The 17,714-nt window shown below is 40.0% G+C and overlaps 1 protein-coding gene across 1 annotated transcript in view; it reads right to left on the bottom strand.

Moving 5' to 3' along the window:
* Positions 1-17,714, bottom strand: part of carmil3 (capping protein regulator and myosin 1 linker 3) — a 112,038-nt gene that overhangs the window by 23,641 nt on the left and 70,683 nt on the right. Inside the window, exons 16-25 of the mRNA XM_088014549.1 lie at positions 16,151-16,255; positions 9,041-9,110; positions 8,851-8,932; positions 5,555-5,651; positions 5,379-5,433; positions 3,457-3,629; positions 2,521-2,589; positions 2,020-2,113; positions 225-323; positions 33-152 (exon numbers count right to left, since the gene is read on the bottom strand). Of these exons, the coding sequence (XP_087870675.1) occupies positions 33-152; positions 225-323; positions 2,020-2,113; positions 2,521-2,589; positions 3,457-3,629; positions 5,379-5,433; positions 5,555-5,651; positions 8,851-8,932; positions 9,041-9,110; positions 16,151-16,255 (964 nt within the window). The remainder of the gene's footprint in view (positions 1-32; positions 153-224; positions 324-2,019; positions 2,114-2,520; positions 2,590-3,456; positions 3,630-5,378; positions 5,434-5,554; positions 5,652-8,850; positions 8,933-9,040; positions 9,111-16,150; positions 16,256-17,714) is intronic.

The following is a 17,714-nucleotide window of genomic DNA, read 5'->3' as shown; positions in this document are numbered from 1 at the left end:
CACACACACGCACACACACACAGCTCACTCACAGCTCTTGAGTTTCTGGCCTCTTTGAGGATTTGTCTGGCAGTCTGGACCTCGTCTCCGTCCTCGCAGGACTTCAGGACACAAAGCTGCTGCTGCACCCTCACGCAAAGACGCTCCATCACCTAAAATACCTAAGTTAATTTCAATGTCCAACCCAAATATTTCACACAGGCCACATATTTTTAGACGCAGACCTGTTCAGCGGTGCTGGTGACGAGACCCTGGTGCAGCCTGAGCGCCTGCTTCTGAGAGAAGCGCTGAGTCTGGTTGTTCCTGAGCAGTGCGCGCTGGATCTGGCCCCCCCACAGAAAAAACAAAACAAAGAAAAAACAAAACACAGGTTTGAGCATGAGGCAGAAGACAAGTTCATTTGCATGGTAATAGGGAAACAGGATTTAGATCCCTTGCAATAGAAAGGAGTGACTTTGATTTGTTTTCCTGACTCAGCAGATGGAAAACAAAGGCTGGGTCATCAAATTTTGCAAGACAGAACATTACGCAGGGAATTATGATGTTCAGACAGAGCAGGGGAGGGAAAAGAAAAACATTATATATATATATATATATATATATATATATATATATATATATATATATATATATATATATATATATATATATATATATATATATTTAAATTAACCAGAGAGTGCTATTACAACAGCAAAGGTGACCCGGCATAACAAGAGCCGACATATATCGTGCTAAAAGTGCATTCCGGCGCAGATATGCTGCTTATTTTTGGTTTCTCTGGCAAAGCAGAGCTTGACAAGGAATGTAAACAGACTGCAAAGTCTGTAGATGGCACTAACACCGACAGAGGCAACATTACTGACCCATTTCGGAACCAAAAAATACTAATTCAGGAACGGATTCTGTCCGGATCAGCTGCTATCACACGCCTCCCTCTGTCGTCGTCGCACATTCACAGGTTCCATCCAAGTGCAGAATAAATTTTGAATAAATTGGACCTTACAGATAAAAAATTTATGACTCTGATGTGGTTTCATTGTACAAAGTACACTGCTCCGCGAAAATGATTTCTCACTAGGCCTGCAGGATGTCAGGAAGCCTGGCGCTGGGATCCTTTTGCTGAATATGCGACAGTAACAATGATTACAGTTATAGAATCACTTTTCTCACATTACAGCCACAGATTTATTGTATTTATAAATCACTATATTTTCTTTAAATGCATGTTTTTAGCATACAATTATATGTGGCAAATCGATCAAAGGTTAAAGTGATTTTTGGTACATCAGCGGGGAAGTCGACAGCAAAATCATCCAACAGGGTAAACATATTTCTGGTGTACATAATTTGGATGAATGGAACTTAAAACATAGTATTCTTCCAAAGATTTCATTATTTTTATAATAGAAATACTACAAACACTGATTACAATGAGTGAACTGAGAAGCTCAAATTCTTATAGATTCCACTTTTTTTTAACATTTTGTGACAAACTAATGCATTTTGTTCAGATTCTGTGCAGTCAAGTGACAACGTAGTGTTACTTTGAAAATGTAAAATGAATATGTCTTGAGGCTGCAGAATTTCCCCTCTGTATGACAATAAAGGCTATTTCTGTTTTATTCTAAATGATACATGGCTTTATACTTTTTAAAATTAATTAATGGAAGAAATTTTAATTACTAGAAATGCGAGGCTACTATTAAAACCACAATAAAACTAGCTGCTGTACATGTAGCTACACCAACTGTTGACTGAGAAGAGATGAATACAAGTGGGCACCGCATTCTTTAAATTATTTGTAAAAATATATATATATTCAATCCATATATAATTTCCCTTCCACGTCACAGATATCCATCCTTTTGTGTCAGTCTGACACATAAAATCCCAATAAAATACACAGAGTTCAAAAAAGTTCAAGAGGCACCACAATCGAAATGACAGCATTAAAACGATAAGTACGTTAACCACACTGTGAAGTAAGTAAGTGAACGACGTGTTAGCACTTCTGACCTTGGCCAAGGCTTGTTCGGTCTTTTCCGGGGCACCGCGGTACGCCTGAGCGATGTCACAAAGGGGGAGGGGCATGAACTGCAGCGTGAAGTTGCTAAGCGATGGAGAGAGAAGAGAAAGAAAAGCCACTTTTGCATGGATGAAAAGAAAACGATCTTGATGCAAACTAGAACAAACAAACAATGCCCACAGCTCCTCTCTTACAGACGTAGCCGGTTCCCAAAGATGAAAAAACAAAAAATGAAAAAAGAAGAAAAAAAAAAAAAAACACCCACATGCCTTTGTGCACACAGACAAGTTTAGAAACTTTTGCACTTCCACAGATCTGACAGGCACACCAGTCAGAAGAGTGATGAAATGCTGTGAAACAGTAAACACTTCAGAAGGATGGTTATCTGCCTTTCATATGTCTCTGTGAGGGATCTGTTTTATGAGGGAGCCCCTTGTCTTCAAAAGGACAAAAAAATAAAAAACGGCTGGTATACGTCGCGTTCGGCTTACTGCTCCAGCGCTCTCGCCACGTCTTGGAAGCCGACTCCCGTGGTGTTGTTGCGATCCCACGTCACGCTCCTGAAGGGTGGGGGGGAGACAGACAGACAGGAAATAGAAAGGGACAGGCTCAGAAATCAGGAGGAAGTCGCTCAGCTGCCTTTCACACCTTCCTGCTGTAAGACGGTCACAGTAATTGGTTGGCTGTAGGACGATGATTGGATCGCTCTTTCCCTGCATTGAGGGAATACGGGACGCGAGAACAATATCCAGCCGTTTAATGAGCCCCTGTGAAATATTCTGCTTCCATCCAGCATCTGTCCAACCTTTTTATACCAGTTCTTGTCCATATTCCCTTTTTATCCGTCTCCCCGTCTCCGCCCCAACACGCTTTGCCCTAGAAACTCAAATCAACAAAACCCAAATCTCTCACTCTCTCCAGGTGGTCTTCCATCCCCGTTCCTTCCCTAACTTTCTTTCCTTCTTTCTTTCATCCCCATTTCCAACTATTCAATCATCCACTCCCCCCAATGTGGATTTTGTCCTCATTTGCGGCTTCTCGAGCTCCCATTATTTCTTTTCATACTTGTATTTCCAGGCACCTAAAGAGCTACTCAGCATCATTTCTCATATAACACACAGGATGCCTGAAGGACTTTTATTTTCTTATGATGATTCATCGCCGAATTCCCAGGAGTGCTCGGTTACATTTTCACCCCCTGCAATGGTGAGCCTTTCCTCTGAATCTCTGCCTCTAAGCAACTCTCCTGTCTGCGCTCCGCATCTTCATTTTTCTATTTATTCATACCCTTTCATCCGTGTCGACCAACTTCTGCAAGTTTGGTTGCTTGGTTCTCCACGGAAAATCTGTTGGAAATGCTATTGATCCCCTTAGAATTATATACATACAGTATATATATATATATAAAAATAAAATCAGGTGCATACCTGAGTGTCGTATTGATCTGCAGAGCCTTGCTCAGCATCTTGGCCCCGGAGTCCTCCAGCAGGTTGCCGCTCAGGTCCACCTTCCGGAGGCAGGCGTTGGAGCCCAGGGCGTTGACCAGCACTGTTCCCCGGTGGCGAAGCCTCGAGTCGGCCAGAGAGAGAGACTGCAGGGCCTGCCAGATTCAATGGGGGAAAAAAATGGGACAAATCTAGTAAAGGGTTAAGGATCTTTAGATGACAACTGTGGGAGAACAACCAATCAACGCCCAGGGAGGTGAACGGTGCTGCTGGATTGGCTGCTTTGTGAACGCCAGCCGATGTGAGTCAAGTAGCATTGCACCTTGGTATTTCGAATTCCCAAGCTGTGTTTTTTTCTTACAAATACTTCAATATCCTCTATGGAAAAAAAAAATGAAAATCTGAATAGGCATTTCCATGAATATTGGCAGGAAATCACAAACTAAAGAGAAACAAAAAATCCTTCAGCAGATTCTGGTTTTAGATCCAAATGAATTAATATTCATATCTTTTAATAACTTCTCCAACTTTGACAAAAACGTCTGTGCCACGGAGGGAAAATTAGTCCCCTAGCATGATCCTGCACCATTAGTTAGCATGCTAACAACTGAGAGCCACATCTTTCAGTGAGAGACGACTTGTGAATGGAAGAGACATGAAATGCCCCTTACCCTGTGAACAAGTCCTAGTCTAAGTTCAGCTTACGCCTTCTATTTTTCCATAAGCAGAACAAGAAGGCAGTTTATGAACTCATTAAATGCTATTTCTTCATTAGCAGTTTCTATTCTCACCTTTACGTTTTATGGCAAATTCCTTATACTCGTATACTTCATTATTAAAACAAGATAAAGAGTTTCTACACCTGATAGTCCAGGAGACATGATTGGGTTCGACTGTGGACCAAAACTGCAACATTTGTTACATTTTGTCAAACAAACCAAACCCTTTAAAAAACCTATTTCCCTTTTTCCCTTTGCCTACGGTGGAGTAACACCAAGAACCACTGAAGTCAACAACACGGAAACCTTCAAAGAAAAAACAGCGTCAGATTTCAGAGGTTGTAGGATTTCTCTTTGGTAAAAGACCACGAGTCATTTCTCCTGCTAGCACAAGACTCGCATTTCTGTTTTGCTTGTATTTACCCAAAATGCCTTGTGCTGTAGCACGCTTCCTGCTTATGGAGCAGTCGTTGATTTGCTTTGCATTCTTGCGTGTATTCAAACCACAGAGAGAGACCTCGGTTTTTGGGCGGACCAGAGTTCGATTGTGCATTCTCGCCTCCAAAACGGACCGAACTAGACTGATTAAAACACAACTCATGTGGATCCACACTGAGACTCGACGTTCGACACTTTTAAAGTTTGTGTCATTATCGCCTCGGCGTGTAAAAAAGGGACAGGCTGCCATGCGGCAAACTAGTCCAACCACGCAATCCCTTTAAACGTGCTCATTTACACTGATAGGCGCAAGAGTTCACGCGCACACGCTTTCGTTTTCACTGTGTGAAAGAGCGCTGTCGTGAGCCGCCGTCGCCATCAACAGCGGTAAATAATTGAGTAAGCGAGTTGTCATGCTGGATTTGCAGAGCTGAGAAAAACAGAGAGCCTCTGGAGTCTCCCGGATAGACTGAGACCAAACGAACCATTCATCAGGCCCGCAGACAACATGACTTGCGAGGATGTTTGCACCTTGTGTGTGTGGCAGGTGGGGGATTGAGCTTAAACAGGCATAAACGAGGACAAGGATTCAGCTCGGTGACAAGTGTGTGTCTCTGGGCGTGCGAAGCGCACGCGTGCGTGCGGCGACAAATTTGTGAGGCGTGTGTAGGCGTGCATCTGTGCATAACACCACAGAGAATATCTGCATGCGTGCATGTGTACAATATGTTACATAATCGAACTCACACACTCTTCTTCTTGCACCAAATGAACTAGTTTCTGCAGGATTTCATCCAGCACCCTGAGGAGGCATAAATGGGAGGGAAGGGGAAGGAGAAAGAAAAAAGAAAAAACATTCATCTGCATCAACTTCACCACCATCTGTGCCGCCGCTCCCCCGTACCCCCCACTGCGGTCCGTACCTGCCCTTGATGTTGAAGTTTTTCCCCAACATCACGTGTTTGAGGGAGGGGTGCCGGGAGAACGCCGGGATGACAGCCAACAAGTCGGCATCCAAACCTGAACCAAAACAGAGAAGCGCATCGAGTCAAAAAGCCAGCAGGACTAAGCTCTGTGGAGTCGTTCTGAGATCCCGCTTCAGAGAAGATCTTTAATCACCGCCATGCAAGTGCCAATAAAGCATGAGAACAGGTGTTCAACTTTAAGCGTTTTAGTTCTGGAAAGGAAAATAATAGCATATTCAGAGAATAAAAGTGGGTTTTGCCATGAGCTACAGTGCCGTAAATAAGTACGGAAATTTCTTGTTTTAGCGTTAAACAAATATAACCAGAGTTATAAATATATATATCATGTTCAAAAACACCTGGAGTGTTGTTTTGATTCTTTCACACATTCAATTCTTCCATCTCCCATGGCAACCACTCAGCTGTACAAAACGTCCGTTTGGACCAAGGACCACAGATCCTCCTCGCAATCGCAGTTTCCGAGCTCCTTCAGACTAGCCAGCAGCAATTAGCAAACACCTGGTGGAGCTGTGCATCTGCTCAGCTCATTATACGAGCTACTTCTCAGTGAAACGCTGGTAAAAATGTTGTTAAAGGGTTTAAAAGAGGAGCAATGTTGTGACGGCTTCCTGAAGGCGGATTGTCAGAAAGAGCATGAGTTTTTAGAAACAGAGGCCGAATTTTAAGGCATTAAATCAGGAGCCATGTTTGATATATGCAGCATTTTTATAAAAACTGAAGGTAACTTGATTACACTATCAAAATATCTCTTAAATTGAACCCATCCAACAACATGAAATTACTGTAGGTCTCAAAAAGCAACACCTCATAAATCGATCTAAAGAAAAAAGTGGTGAACCTTCCAATCAAACTTACTACAAAGGTGCATCAGTCACTCAATCAGATTGTTGCAAAAGATCTCAGAGCAACATGTAAAGTTCTGCAGCTCTCACCTGCCTCAATTAAGGTCAGAGTTCATGATTCAACAATAAGAGTAAAAATAGTATCCATGAGGAAGTTAAAGTAAAAATCTCAGCTGAGCAAAAGTGAACATAGAAGCTTCTCGTAGTTTTGCCAAAAACATCTCGGCGAGCCTGAAGATTTTTGGAAAAAAGTTTCTGTGGACTCATGAAACAGAAGTGGAACGCCTTGGATTCTGTGTGATTTGTTAAGTTTATGACGCAGCTAAAAGTATTTCTGAAACACATCGACATACTTACAGTCAAATGTGGTGGTTTATCAGTCAATCAATCGAGACTTTTTATTCTGATGCCGTTTAGTCGGAGATCTGATGGCTTTTTGTCTATGCACAGGAGAAAACTCAAAAAGACTCGTCATTGCAAATTATTGATGACTGTTCACCCCATCAAGTGTGAAAAGAACAGCAATTATGTTTAGTGGGCAATTATCACTTACACAAAGAGTTCTTATTAAATATAACAATTTGAAAACTACTTTTAATAATCACTTAGATTGTCTCAGATATTTAAAAAAATTTAGCGGTCTGAATCGTTTAAGTGTGACAAGTAAATTAAAAACTGAGAAAAATGGGGAAATACTTCCTCAAATCGCAGTAGGTGTGTGTGAACTTGTTTGTTTTTAATAAGTATGAACGGCTCAGAGAGGCAGTTTTTTTCTTCATTGTGAAAATGTCCAATTTTTGAAGAGAGAGAGACATTTTCACAATCCGCAAAAATTCCAAAATATTCCCAACTGCACGCCGACACACACCTACTCACCCTTTTTTGTAAAATGAGGGAGAAAAAGAGAAAGCGGTAACCATGGTAAAATGTGACTCCATCCAAGACTGAAAATGCTTCATTCAGAGAGCAAAAAAGATTATATATATATGAAGGCAGAAAACAGCTCAGATGATTAAGCGGGAAAAGGCGCAAAACTTATTTTCTCCACAGGTTATTGAAAAGACTAGTTTGATGTTACCGATTCTACGAAAACAACTCAAGGATTTATGCATGTATTGTCTTATGTGCTTTGTTGTAAAAGGTTTGCAGAAGTCAAACGTATTTGCTGTAGCTGTTGCAACATCATAGAATCTAGTCTGGTCTCGGCATGCAGTAGCTTCAAGGTGAATGGGAGTTCTTTCGAGTTTCATAACATTCCAGCTCTCTGGACATGAAATACTTGGAAACCCGCTGTGCATTACAAGGATAAAATGTTGAAAAATCAAAGTGCACTGAAAAACTGGAGATTTGTGGTTTTCTGTTACACACACCTGACACTACCCTGCACGACTGTTACAGGCACAAATATTACAGCGATCTGTTAACGTTTAGTCTGAGAGACTAAAAGAAAGCAGTACATAGTCGAAGAGAAGTGGGACGAAAATATTCACCCCTTTAGATGTTTTACTCTTTTTCATGCTTTTACAAATCAATCAGGAGCGACAAAAATAGGCCTTGTTGACAAAATATTTACCCAAAAAATAAAAAATAAAAAAATCTCCTCAATGTCAACGTAAAAACTGATTTCCAGGAAATAATGACAATTAAAACATGTCATTATTGTCATTCTTTCATGCATCTGTGAGAAATCCTTTAATCTCTCGTGGCAACCAGTCAGCTGTGCAAACAGAGCGCTGCCTTCGAGATGTAGCTGCGGTCTCCAAGCTTCTGCCTCACAGCCCTTCCCCACGGCTTCTCCATTCAGCTCCTTCAGACTAGCCAGCAGCAATTAGCAAACACCAGCAGCTGCTCGTCTCCGGAGCTCATTAAACGAGCTACTCCTCAGTGCAACACTGGTAAAAACGTCGCTAAAAGGTTATCAACATCAGAAGGACGATGTTGAGATGAGCATCAAAAAGAGAGCAAGAGTTCCTTAAAGAGACAGAGGCCCAATTTCAAGGCATTACATCAGGAAGGAAAATTTCTTTTAAGACATGTTTGACATATACAGTATTTTGTATAACAACTGAAGATAACAGTTAAGTGATTGAACTATAAATTGGCACTATGTGGTTGGAAAACACGTAATACTGCCTCTTTAAGGTTGGAACAAGACAACGTATATTAGTTCAATCTTCCACCATCTATACCCACCGTCAGCAGTCCGCATCAACACTTTCATATAAACATTAATGATTTGTACACAAACTGAAGCATTCACCCCTCAAATTTAAACAGGTGATATATGATGTATTTCCATTCGAAGCCTCTTCTTGTACGACTGAAAACCACCTCGGCTGTAACAGATAAAAACGCGCTGCGGGAGTGTGCCGACAGATTGAAGTTTCTCACCGTTATCAGAGACGTCTAAAGTCCCCACACACGAAACGCGAGGGAAGAGCTCCTGGATCACGGCGGCACCCGCCGACCTCAGCTGTGGGGAGGAACAAAAAGTGGAGCGGAGCATGATGGGAGGCTTATCTGAGAAAGATCACGAGTGGATTCATGCACATGCAAGCAGAAGAGGGCCGGCGGACGATACCTCACAGCCGCTGATGTCCAGGTGAAGGTCGGAGATGTGAGGGTTGTTGGACAAACCCAGGAAGAGAGCTCTGAAAGAAAACACGAGAAAAAAGAAAAGGGTGAAAAAACAGAGAAGAAAATAACAATGGCGGAAAATGTGTGTGGAAGAGGTGAGAACGCTGATAAGAAATGAAGAGAACAGGTCATTAAGAAAAGAGAAAACTGCAAAAAAATTTTTTAAAAATTAAAGATTCCTCCTCAACATAAATCCAATCTCAAATCTCCTCCCTCTGAGAATCTGAATGGGATCAACACCCTGGTGCATCTTGTTGCATATATGGCCGTGCACACCTAAACGTTTTAGAGCCTTCTTAAAAGATTAGAGAAAAGTAGCTTAGAAAGAAGAGTTGCTTCAAAAAGCTTTCAATATTTATTAAGGCCAAACAGCCAGTTGTAATGGGACATAAAAAATTATGCAAACGCACAAACTCAGCTGGATGCGTCAGCACAGCAGGAGCATGCAGGAAATTTATCTTCCTGTGAAAAAAAGAAGAAAAGTAAGAATGATGCACCAGAAGGAGGTAAGCAGTAAAAAAAGTCTGTTCCATTTTGGCTGGCATCCATCATGCAGCATGCAGCTCTCTGTTTGCTGCCAATTTTGCTTTGTTTTTTCTGTTATTGATTGTGGGGTTTTTTTTGTTGTTGTTATTTTTTGGCTCTTGCTTGTTAACAGCAGGCTTGTGCACCTTACAGGGGCAACTGGAAATTCACTGCGCTCCCCTTTATCCCTGTTGGAGAAATTCTCTCTGTTTTTGGCCACTGTGGTTTCAATAGCAGATCTCCTGAAGCTGCCGAGAACAGAGTCCAGTCGGCCAGGAAGCTTCGGTCCGGACCGTCTGATTGAAGGCCAGTCCACACGAACGTGTCAGTCGACTGGATCTACTGTAGAAGAAAACGTTGGAAGACTAATGCACAGATGGCGAGGGTGCAAACAACCCTCTGCACGCATGTGCTATTTTAGTCTGCAAACCTAAAACAATATGCAAAGAAAAAAAAAATCATCCACAGAAAGGAATGAAGATTAGTTTCAATGGTATAAAAATCTGAAGGCAGTCGATAGTCGATCTTTTAGGTCTCTATAAAGGCTCCCTCAGTCTAAATAATGCAGATATGAATACAAATTGAGAAAAAAAAAAATCCAGAGATGTGGAAGAGTATTTGCTCACTTTGGTTTGTGTTGTTTTTACTTTTTGGACACTTAAATCACACCTAATTTATTACCAAACAAAGACAATTTAATAACCAAATGAGAACTTAGAAAAAAAAAGAAAAGCTATCCAAACCAATAACGCCCTTTATTAAACCGAGTTATTAACCACATTTTTTGGCTCAGTTTTACTCCAAGGCGTCACTTCGAAAGTACCTGTTTGACAACATGAAATAGGCTACCAAAAGTCTCAAAAAGCAAGAAGTCCTGATGTGAAAGAAAGGCATGCACAGACATAAGAATAAAAAAGATCATAAATAAATGTTTTATGAAGAAAACAATGCCTAATTCAGAGAAATAAAAAAAATATGTCTACTTATGGAGAAGTAAAAGAGAAAATCAAAAAGACATCAAATTGATTATGTACGTAAAAAAAAATCCAAAATTACAAAAGTAAATGAGTAAATAAAAGTTCAATACCTAACGTGAAACATTAAAGCAGAGATTAAAATTTCTGACATTGTAACACACTAATTATTACCTAAATTAATCGTTTTTATGACTGCCGCCGTCACCGCTGCTACTTTTGTATTCGAGTTCTCACTCCAGCTTTAGACGTCGTCAATGTTCTCCTCAAGGCTTTTCACCAACAGCGCCTTCCAGCATCGTAGGTGGGTATATTTTTAGCAGGAGCGTCTCCGTGCAATGACAACAAACATGTTCTGACATTTCTACCAACCTTGACTGACAAACAGGTGGATCTGTCAAGACTGCTGAGGGATTTATTCAAGATGAGAGTGATGGATTCAATTAGATTTAGTTGTTTAGTTGCTAGGAGAGCTAATTCAGACTCTTCTTTTGAGGCTAATAGCATGTTGTAGTCTTTTTTTGTTCTTGTTTTTCTTTGTTTGTTTGCTTGCTTGACAATTTTGATTTTCTTTCCCAAGATGATGTCACCCATGAACTCATCTGATCAAATAACACTTTAATTCAAAAGTAGCGAGTCAGGTTGTTTTTAAAAGAAGAGGTTATAAGACCATGTCCCTAATCTTGCGTCTTATTTTTACAACACTCAAAACTGTGCAGTGAAACTCCCGCATGCACACATTGCAAAAACACAAAATCTTACCAAGTACTTCTGATCTAATATCAAGTGCAAATATCTCAGTACACTTGGAAAAAGACAAACTAACTTACAAGTAATTTTTAGCAAGAAATGGAGGATTATTTTAAGTAAATAATTCCTTAATATTGAAGTACTAGTTCCATTGGCAGATTATTTCACTTATATAACAAGACATTTCCCCATGTTACAAGTTAATTTTTCTGCCAATGAAACTAGTACTTTTTCATCAATATTAAGGACTTATTTACTTAAAATAGTCCTCCATTTCTTGCTAAAAATTACTTGTAAGTTTTTTTTTTTCCTAGTTTAAGTGTACTAAGATATTTGCAATAGAAACTAGACCAAAAGTAATTGGTAAGATTTTGTGTTTTTGCAGTGCGGAGTTTAAGGATGACAACCACCTACGAAAAGTTAGAATTCACCAACACGTGAGACCCCTTATAGGAACGCCTGTACCTGCTTTTTGCAAGAGTTCAAACACTAACGTTACCTTAACATGTATTAATATGCACAGTGGGAACCTTCTCAGAATGACCATGGAAGCTAACAAGCTAACACATTCCTTATTTTTGTTTTTGGGACGCCAACCAGCGTCAAGAAAAATCAATGACGCTCTTGGATTTGCTGCTTTGTGTACGTCAGCCAAGAGCATGTAAAGTAGCATTTCGCTAACATACTTCAGCAGCCACGTTCTTTCGAATATTATATGCTCTTTAAAAATAAAAAAAAACACAAACGGGCAAATTTTCCACAAATAATCTGTAGTTACATTCCACAAGAAAATAAAAAAATCAGAAAGAGCTGAATCTGCAAATACAGAAACACAAAATCAAGTTTGGTGAAATGTTACTTTTCTCACTTTTGATGCATTCAATGAAGAGAAAAAAAATCCTGATTTGTCAGTCACCACCGGTAAGAACTGTTGGCGAGAAAACCGGCTGATAACGACCACCGCCTGACTGATATGCGTTTTTTAAAACTACTTAGATATTTACTGTATGGGATCAAAACTGCTTGTATTGCAGTTTATTATTATTTTTTGCCAACTAAGTAGATGCCTCTTGTTCAAAGACATTCCAAATGAGAGGAGATTCAATTACCAAGTGGCTGTCACAGGTGGTGAAACATTAATCAGAGCGACACAGTCAGCAGAATGTTCCCAATACAGGCAGAACAGGAACACCACACACAATCAGTATGTTATATGTACATGATTAAAACAGAGGATATGGTCATATAATGAACAAGTGTTACATATCAGACATTATTTTTGTTATTTGTAACACTAAATCTTAATTGTGAGTTCAGCTCAGGGTACAGTTACCCTCACATGAACAGCATTAGATCCCATATCACACAGATCTCCATCTGCTGACTGCAGGGGCCCCGATTTACTGCTGGGTAATTAGAGCTGTGTGAAGTAGCAGAAATATGATCATTAAAGTGGTGTGTAAGTTCATCCACACAAATTCAGAGTTTTATTTCTAACCCCCATTATTTAATAATTCAAAAATGCATCTTTCTCATTTCTTCAACACTGAGCTTTTGAGCTTGTACAAAACGCAAATTTAAAGGCACTATGGCTCTCCATGCAGGGTGCCAAGAATTATGGGATTCCCCAAACATTCAAAATATTTAAAAATAATAATAATAAAAAAAAAAACTAGTGTTCACGTGCTTACAGTTGGAGAGTGGACAGTCCTTTTGTTGCGCAGACTGTAAACTCTTTGAGAACTCTTTGAGAACTGACGCTGCGTAAGTGGTAAATTAAAGGGTCATTTCAAACTAAAGGGGTAAGTAAAACGGTCTGGAATATGCTTGATCATGTATAGTTCAAAAATACTAAATATATAAACTGGTCAAATATCATTTGGATTGTTCTACACTGAAGAGAGATTCTTTAAAATACCAATAGAGATTCACAAAAGCCTTAAGGTATTTGTGAAAGTACAAAAAAAATGGGAAAAAACAAAACAAAAAACAAAACATAGTCTCATAGTCATCTTTAAGATGACTATGAGAACTGGAGATGCACCTTTCCAGCATCAATATCCGTCTTGGTCGTGATACTGAAAAAACATTAAATGTGCCAGATCCATACAGGCAGATCTATTCAGTCTAACTCTATGCTTTGTGCTCTGAGTAACATCATGCTTTATTTTTTATGCTACATTTCACTTAGATTCCTAATTGCACTTTCTAACCCATCTGACAGAAGGTTTGCTGAAGTTTTAATTTTATGTGTTTAGTCAACCTTTTGGTTTTTTGTCTTTATTATTTATTCAACATTGGCTGTTACACTCTTAGCTGAACTGACTAAACAAATTAAAGTTGTTTTTACATGTCTGACCAAGTGTGTGTGAAGTTATTGATGTAACTAACGTGTGCTGGATTGGTGCAGGGTTATTAAATTAATTTGTAATTCAGTATATTTATATTTGTATTTAAAAGAAAGAAACGTTTTAAGTCAATTCAGCACTCAGATTTAGTATCAGTTTTGGTCGATACTAAATCTGAGATATCTAAATTAGTATCGGCTGTAAAAACAAATAGAACCATGTCATACAGATTACTCAAAGTTGGACTTCTTAATGTTATCATAGATGCTTTAAAACACTTTTGGATTAGTGAAACTTGAGTATTGATTAAAGGTTTTGGAGATATTTTAGTTTCTCCAAAATATCATCTGTCGATAAATACAAACTAACGCTATTTTTAGTTCAGAATATCTTCAATTAAATTTTTTTTGGTTGTGAGTTTGTGAATTAGGTGACAGAAGAAAAGCACTCGGATAGGTTGCCTTTCGTGGAAGAACCGCCACAGCTGAGAGCTCTTTTTTTCCCCCTCAGGCAGTGGGAGCAGCTACAGGATGGTATTCCTTAAACTGTAAATTTTTGGTGAAATAAATAATATATAAATGAAATAAAATCCTATACTTCTTAGATGCAAGAAGTTGTAATCAAAGTGCTTGGATTGCAAGAGTGTCCCAGGCAGCAATTTCTTTTACTTGTGAGTTCAGCGAGAGGTGAGAGGCTGGTGGAGTGTGTGTGTGTGTGTGTGTCTGTGACATTCAGCATAAAAAGTAAAGAGAGATGAACAGCACTGCACAAGGGTTATCAATAAGAGATAACATTACCATTATGGATGTTAAACATCGTGTCCATGCATCAAGTGGGCAGAAAAACAGCTTCTTCACCGTCTTTAAAGAATCCACATTCATGTCAGTGAAAAGGTGTTTGTGTCAGTTCAAAGTGCCTCTGTGATTTTGGGAGTCTGCCTCTCATTTTTTCGGTGCCACACTGAAGCTTTCTGGATATTTATCTGCTGCCGTTTTTGCATCTGATAGTCTAGTAGACTGGGCTTGATTGGGGACCAAAATGGCAACATTTGCTACATTTTCAGCTGGTACAGTTTGCTTTCACACTGCACTGTGTCAAACGATCCAGTGGAGTGTCGGCGGATTTTAGCGGTTGTAGGGTTTCTCTTCTGTCTTCGGTGAAACATCGTGTGTCGTTACTCCAGCTAGTGGAAGACTTGCGGGTTTGTTTTGGTTGTATTTACCACTAAAACAAGCAAAGTGAACAATATTGCGCTGCAACTGGATGACAAATTTACTGAATGAGACGTTTCTAGTGATTTATAGAGAACCACCGGTTTTTCTCAGGACTTAAGGAACAAATCCACCCACAAAATCTTTGGAGAATTAAACACCTATTTTAATACTTCAAACAACAAATACACCTTTAATAAGTATTACACACAGTGAGCACCGTCTTAGCACGACCGCAGAAGCTAACATCTACAGGTTTCTTTATCTCCGCGATCATCAACCAATCATTGCCAAGCAAAAGAAAGGCTGCTTCTGGATTGGCTGCTTTGCCAACTACAGCCAATAGTGTGTCAATGAGCACTGCATCAAGGTATTACAGCTTCCCTAGCTGCAGTTTGTGTTGAATATTTTAGATATGCCCTATTTAAAAAAAAAAAAGTAAATAGGTGGATTTTCCACAAATAATTTGGGGTCAAGTTCCATAAAAACATCCACAAACAGGCGAATATGTGAATAACTAAACCACTAAAAGGTGGAAGTCCGCTGTAATTACAAGGGAATAAGCTACTTCTCTGGCTATGGAAACCCAAACAGGTCATTTTATGGAAGCAGTTGGGTTTAGTTCAAGCAGCAGTCCTTGTTGAGAACTGGAACAGTTTTAGTAGAAAATCCCCTTTATTCTACAGCGTGTTTCCACTCAGTCTTTATCTCCCCTGGGCTCAGGAACAATGCTCTGCAGACATTAACTAGAGATCGTTTGAATACAAAAGGCTAAAAAAAAATAAAGAAAAGCTTCCTCTGTGTGTATTCTGAGGGATCTGCATCAATAGGCTGACTAAAACCGTGATTTACACTTGCAAGGTGTACGGTACCTATGTTTTATAGAAATCTAATTTTGTAGCTACTTCACTTTAAACTTTAATGCGACTATTTTTATAAATGATCTTAACACGCCGCATTACTGACGATACTGCTTTACTGCCTTCATTAGAACAGAGTCTGGCAGGGATGCTGATTTATGCATCACTTGAAAAGCGACAGATCTTTAAAAGGTATTCATTTATTATTTTACAGGTCACTTTGTCTGTAAAACCGGCTTTTAAACTGAACGCGTTCTTTCGAAATTCAATTAAAAACGATTAGAGAATTAATTAATTACAGCCGCTTTGTCCAGCCTATAGATGTCACTTGCAACAAAGTCTGGCTGGCAGACTTTTGAGAGAGGCCGCTGAAGCCCACGTCTCACCTCAGAGAATCCGGCGGGACCTTCATGGAGGCCAGGCTGACGTGGGTCAGGCTGAAGGCCGAGCTGAAGAACTGGCGGAAAGTCGGCAGAGAGTCTCTCCCTCTCCTGGGAAGGGAAGGCACAACAGAGCAGAAAAAAAAAGAAAGAAAGAGACGTTTAAATAGAGAGAGACGGATCACAGCCAGCCAGACACGACAGTACATAAAAAGTGCTTAGATGAGAACAAGAACAGATGGAAGACTGAACGAGAAACAGAGAGAGAACGACATAAGGAAGAGGAGGGGGGGGCAAAAAAAGCTTATAAAGAGCGACGGAAAGCGTTCAGCAGATGAACAGGGAGGAAATGTGGCTGTGCTAAAGCAGACAGATGCCGGCGGAGACATTTAGGTCAGTATTACATCCAGGAGGCGCTATATAGTACTGGGTCTTGGCATTTATTACTGCCACCACCTTAAAAGGTAAGAATAACAAATCAGCCAACCATCTGCTTGGCAAATACAGTAAATTAGCCTGTCAACAGGGGACAGAGAGAGAGGGAGAAAGAGCTGGTTCGGATGTGTTTAGCACTCGTCACGGCAACCGATCTGCCACTTCTGCTTCCCGCAGTACGGGTAATTCACCCCATCGGTGGATGGGGGTAAAAGGGTTTCTTGGGAATGCAGGGTGAAGTGATGAGCGGCAGAGGAAAGATGGAGGTGGTTTTTTTCAGGAAATGATCACCTGCTTCATCTTTTTTTTTCTTCATGAAGCTGGTATTTTGAAAAGATGCCTTTTCCTGTCTGTTCATCCTGAGTTCATCTAATACAGCGAGGTTAATCAGAAATACCCGGCCTGCAGCCACAGCTGTAATATCACCTGAACCTTGGATATGGATTGTCAAGCTGCACTCTGCTCTCCTCTTTGATTGCTGAGCCAATTTAAAAATAAAAAATAAAAAATTCCCCACGTCTTCATGCATTTGCCACAGCTGGTGCGTGGATATGAAAGCGGTAATGTAACGTATTAGGAATAAAATGACGAATCATTCTGCCTTCCTGGTCCCTGGCTCAGTTCAGAACATTTCATGCTCCGTGCCCACCCCGCACACCCACCCCCACCCGTCCCGTCCTTGTGTATGTCGTGACCCAATGCTTTATGATGATTAGGAGTCAAAATTAGAACAATCAGAGCTTGACTGATAGCATGCCAACTTGGGCTTTAGGGATAATGAAAGATTACAAGCTTCAATGGATTTTGTTTTGGATTGTGTTTCGTTTTATTTTTTTTTCCATTTCCACAGGCTGTAGGTTCACACGCACGCACGCACACACGCACACACGCACGCACGCACGCACACACACACACACACACACACACAGGATATTACTAGAATGAAGGATCATTATTTTCACTATAACTCTTTAGGAATCCTCCCATCTTCAGCCTGCGACAGATAAAAACTTTATCTTGTAATAATACTGAATAAAAGCATCTTGTGGTTATTGAAAAAAAAAAGTAGGATTAATTAGGTTGCAATGCCTTGAATTGTTTAGACAAATAAACATCTTTCATTTTGTCAAATACA

The sequence above is a fragment of the Poecilia mexicana genome, unplaced genomic scaffold, assembly GCF_051168715.1.
Source record: "Poecilia mexicana isolate PSO_F unplaced genomic scaffold, ASM5116871v1 scaffold_17, whole genome shotgun sequence".
Lineage (NCBI taxonomy): Eukaryota > Metazoa > Chordata > Actinopteri > Cyprinodontiformes > Poeciliidae > Poecilia > Poecilia mexicana.
This window is presented reverse-complemented; position numbering and strand designations above follow the sequence as displayed.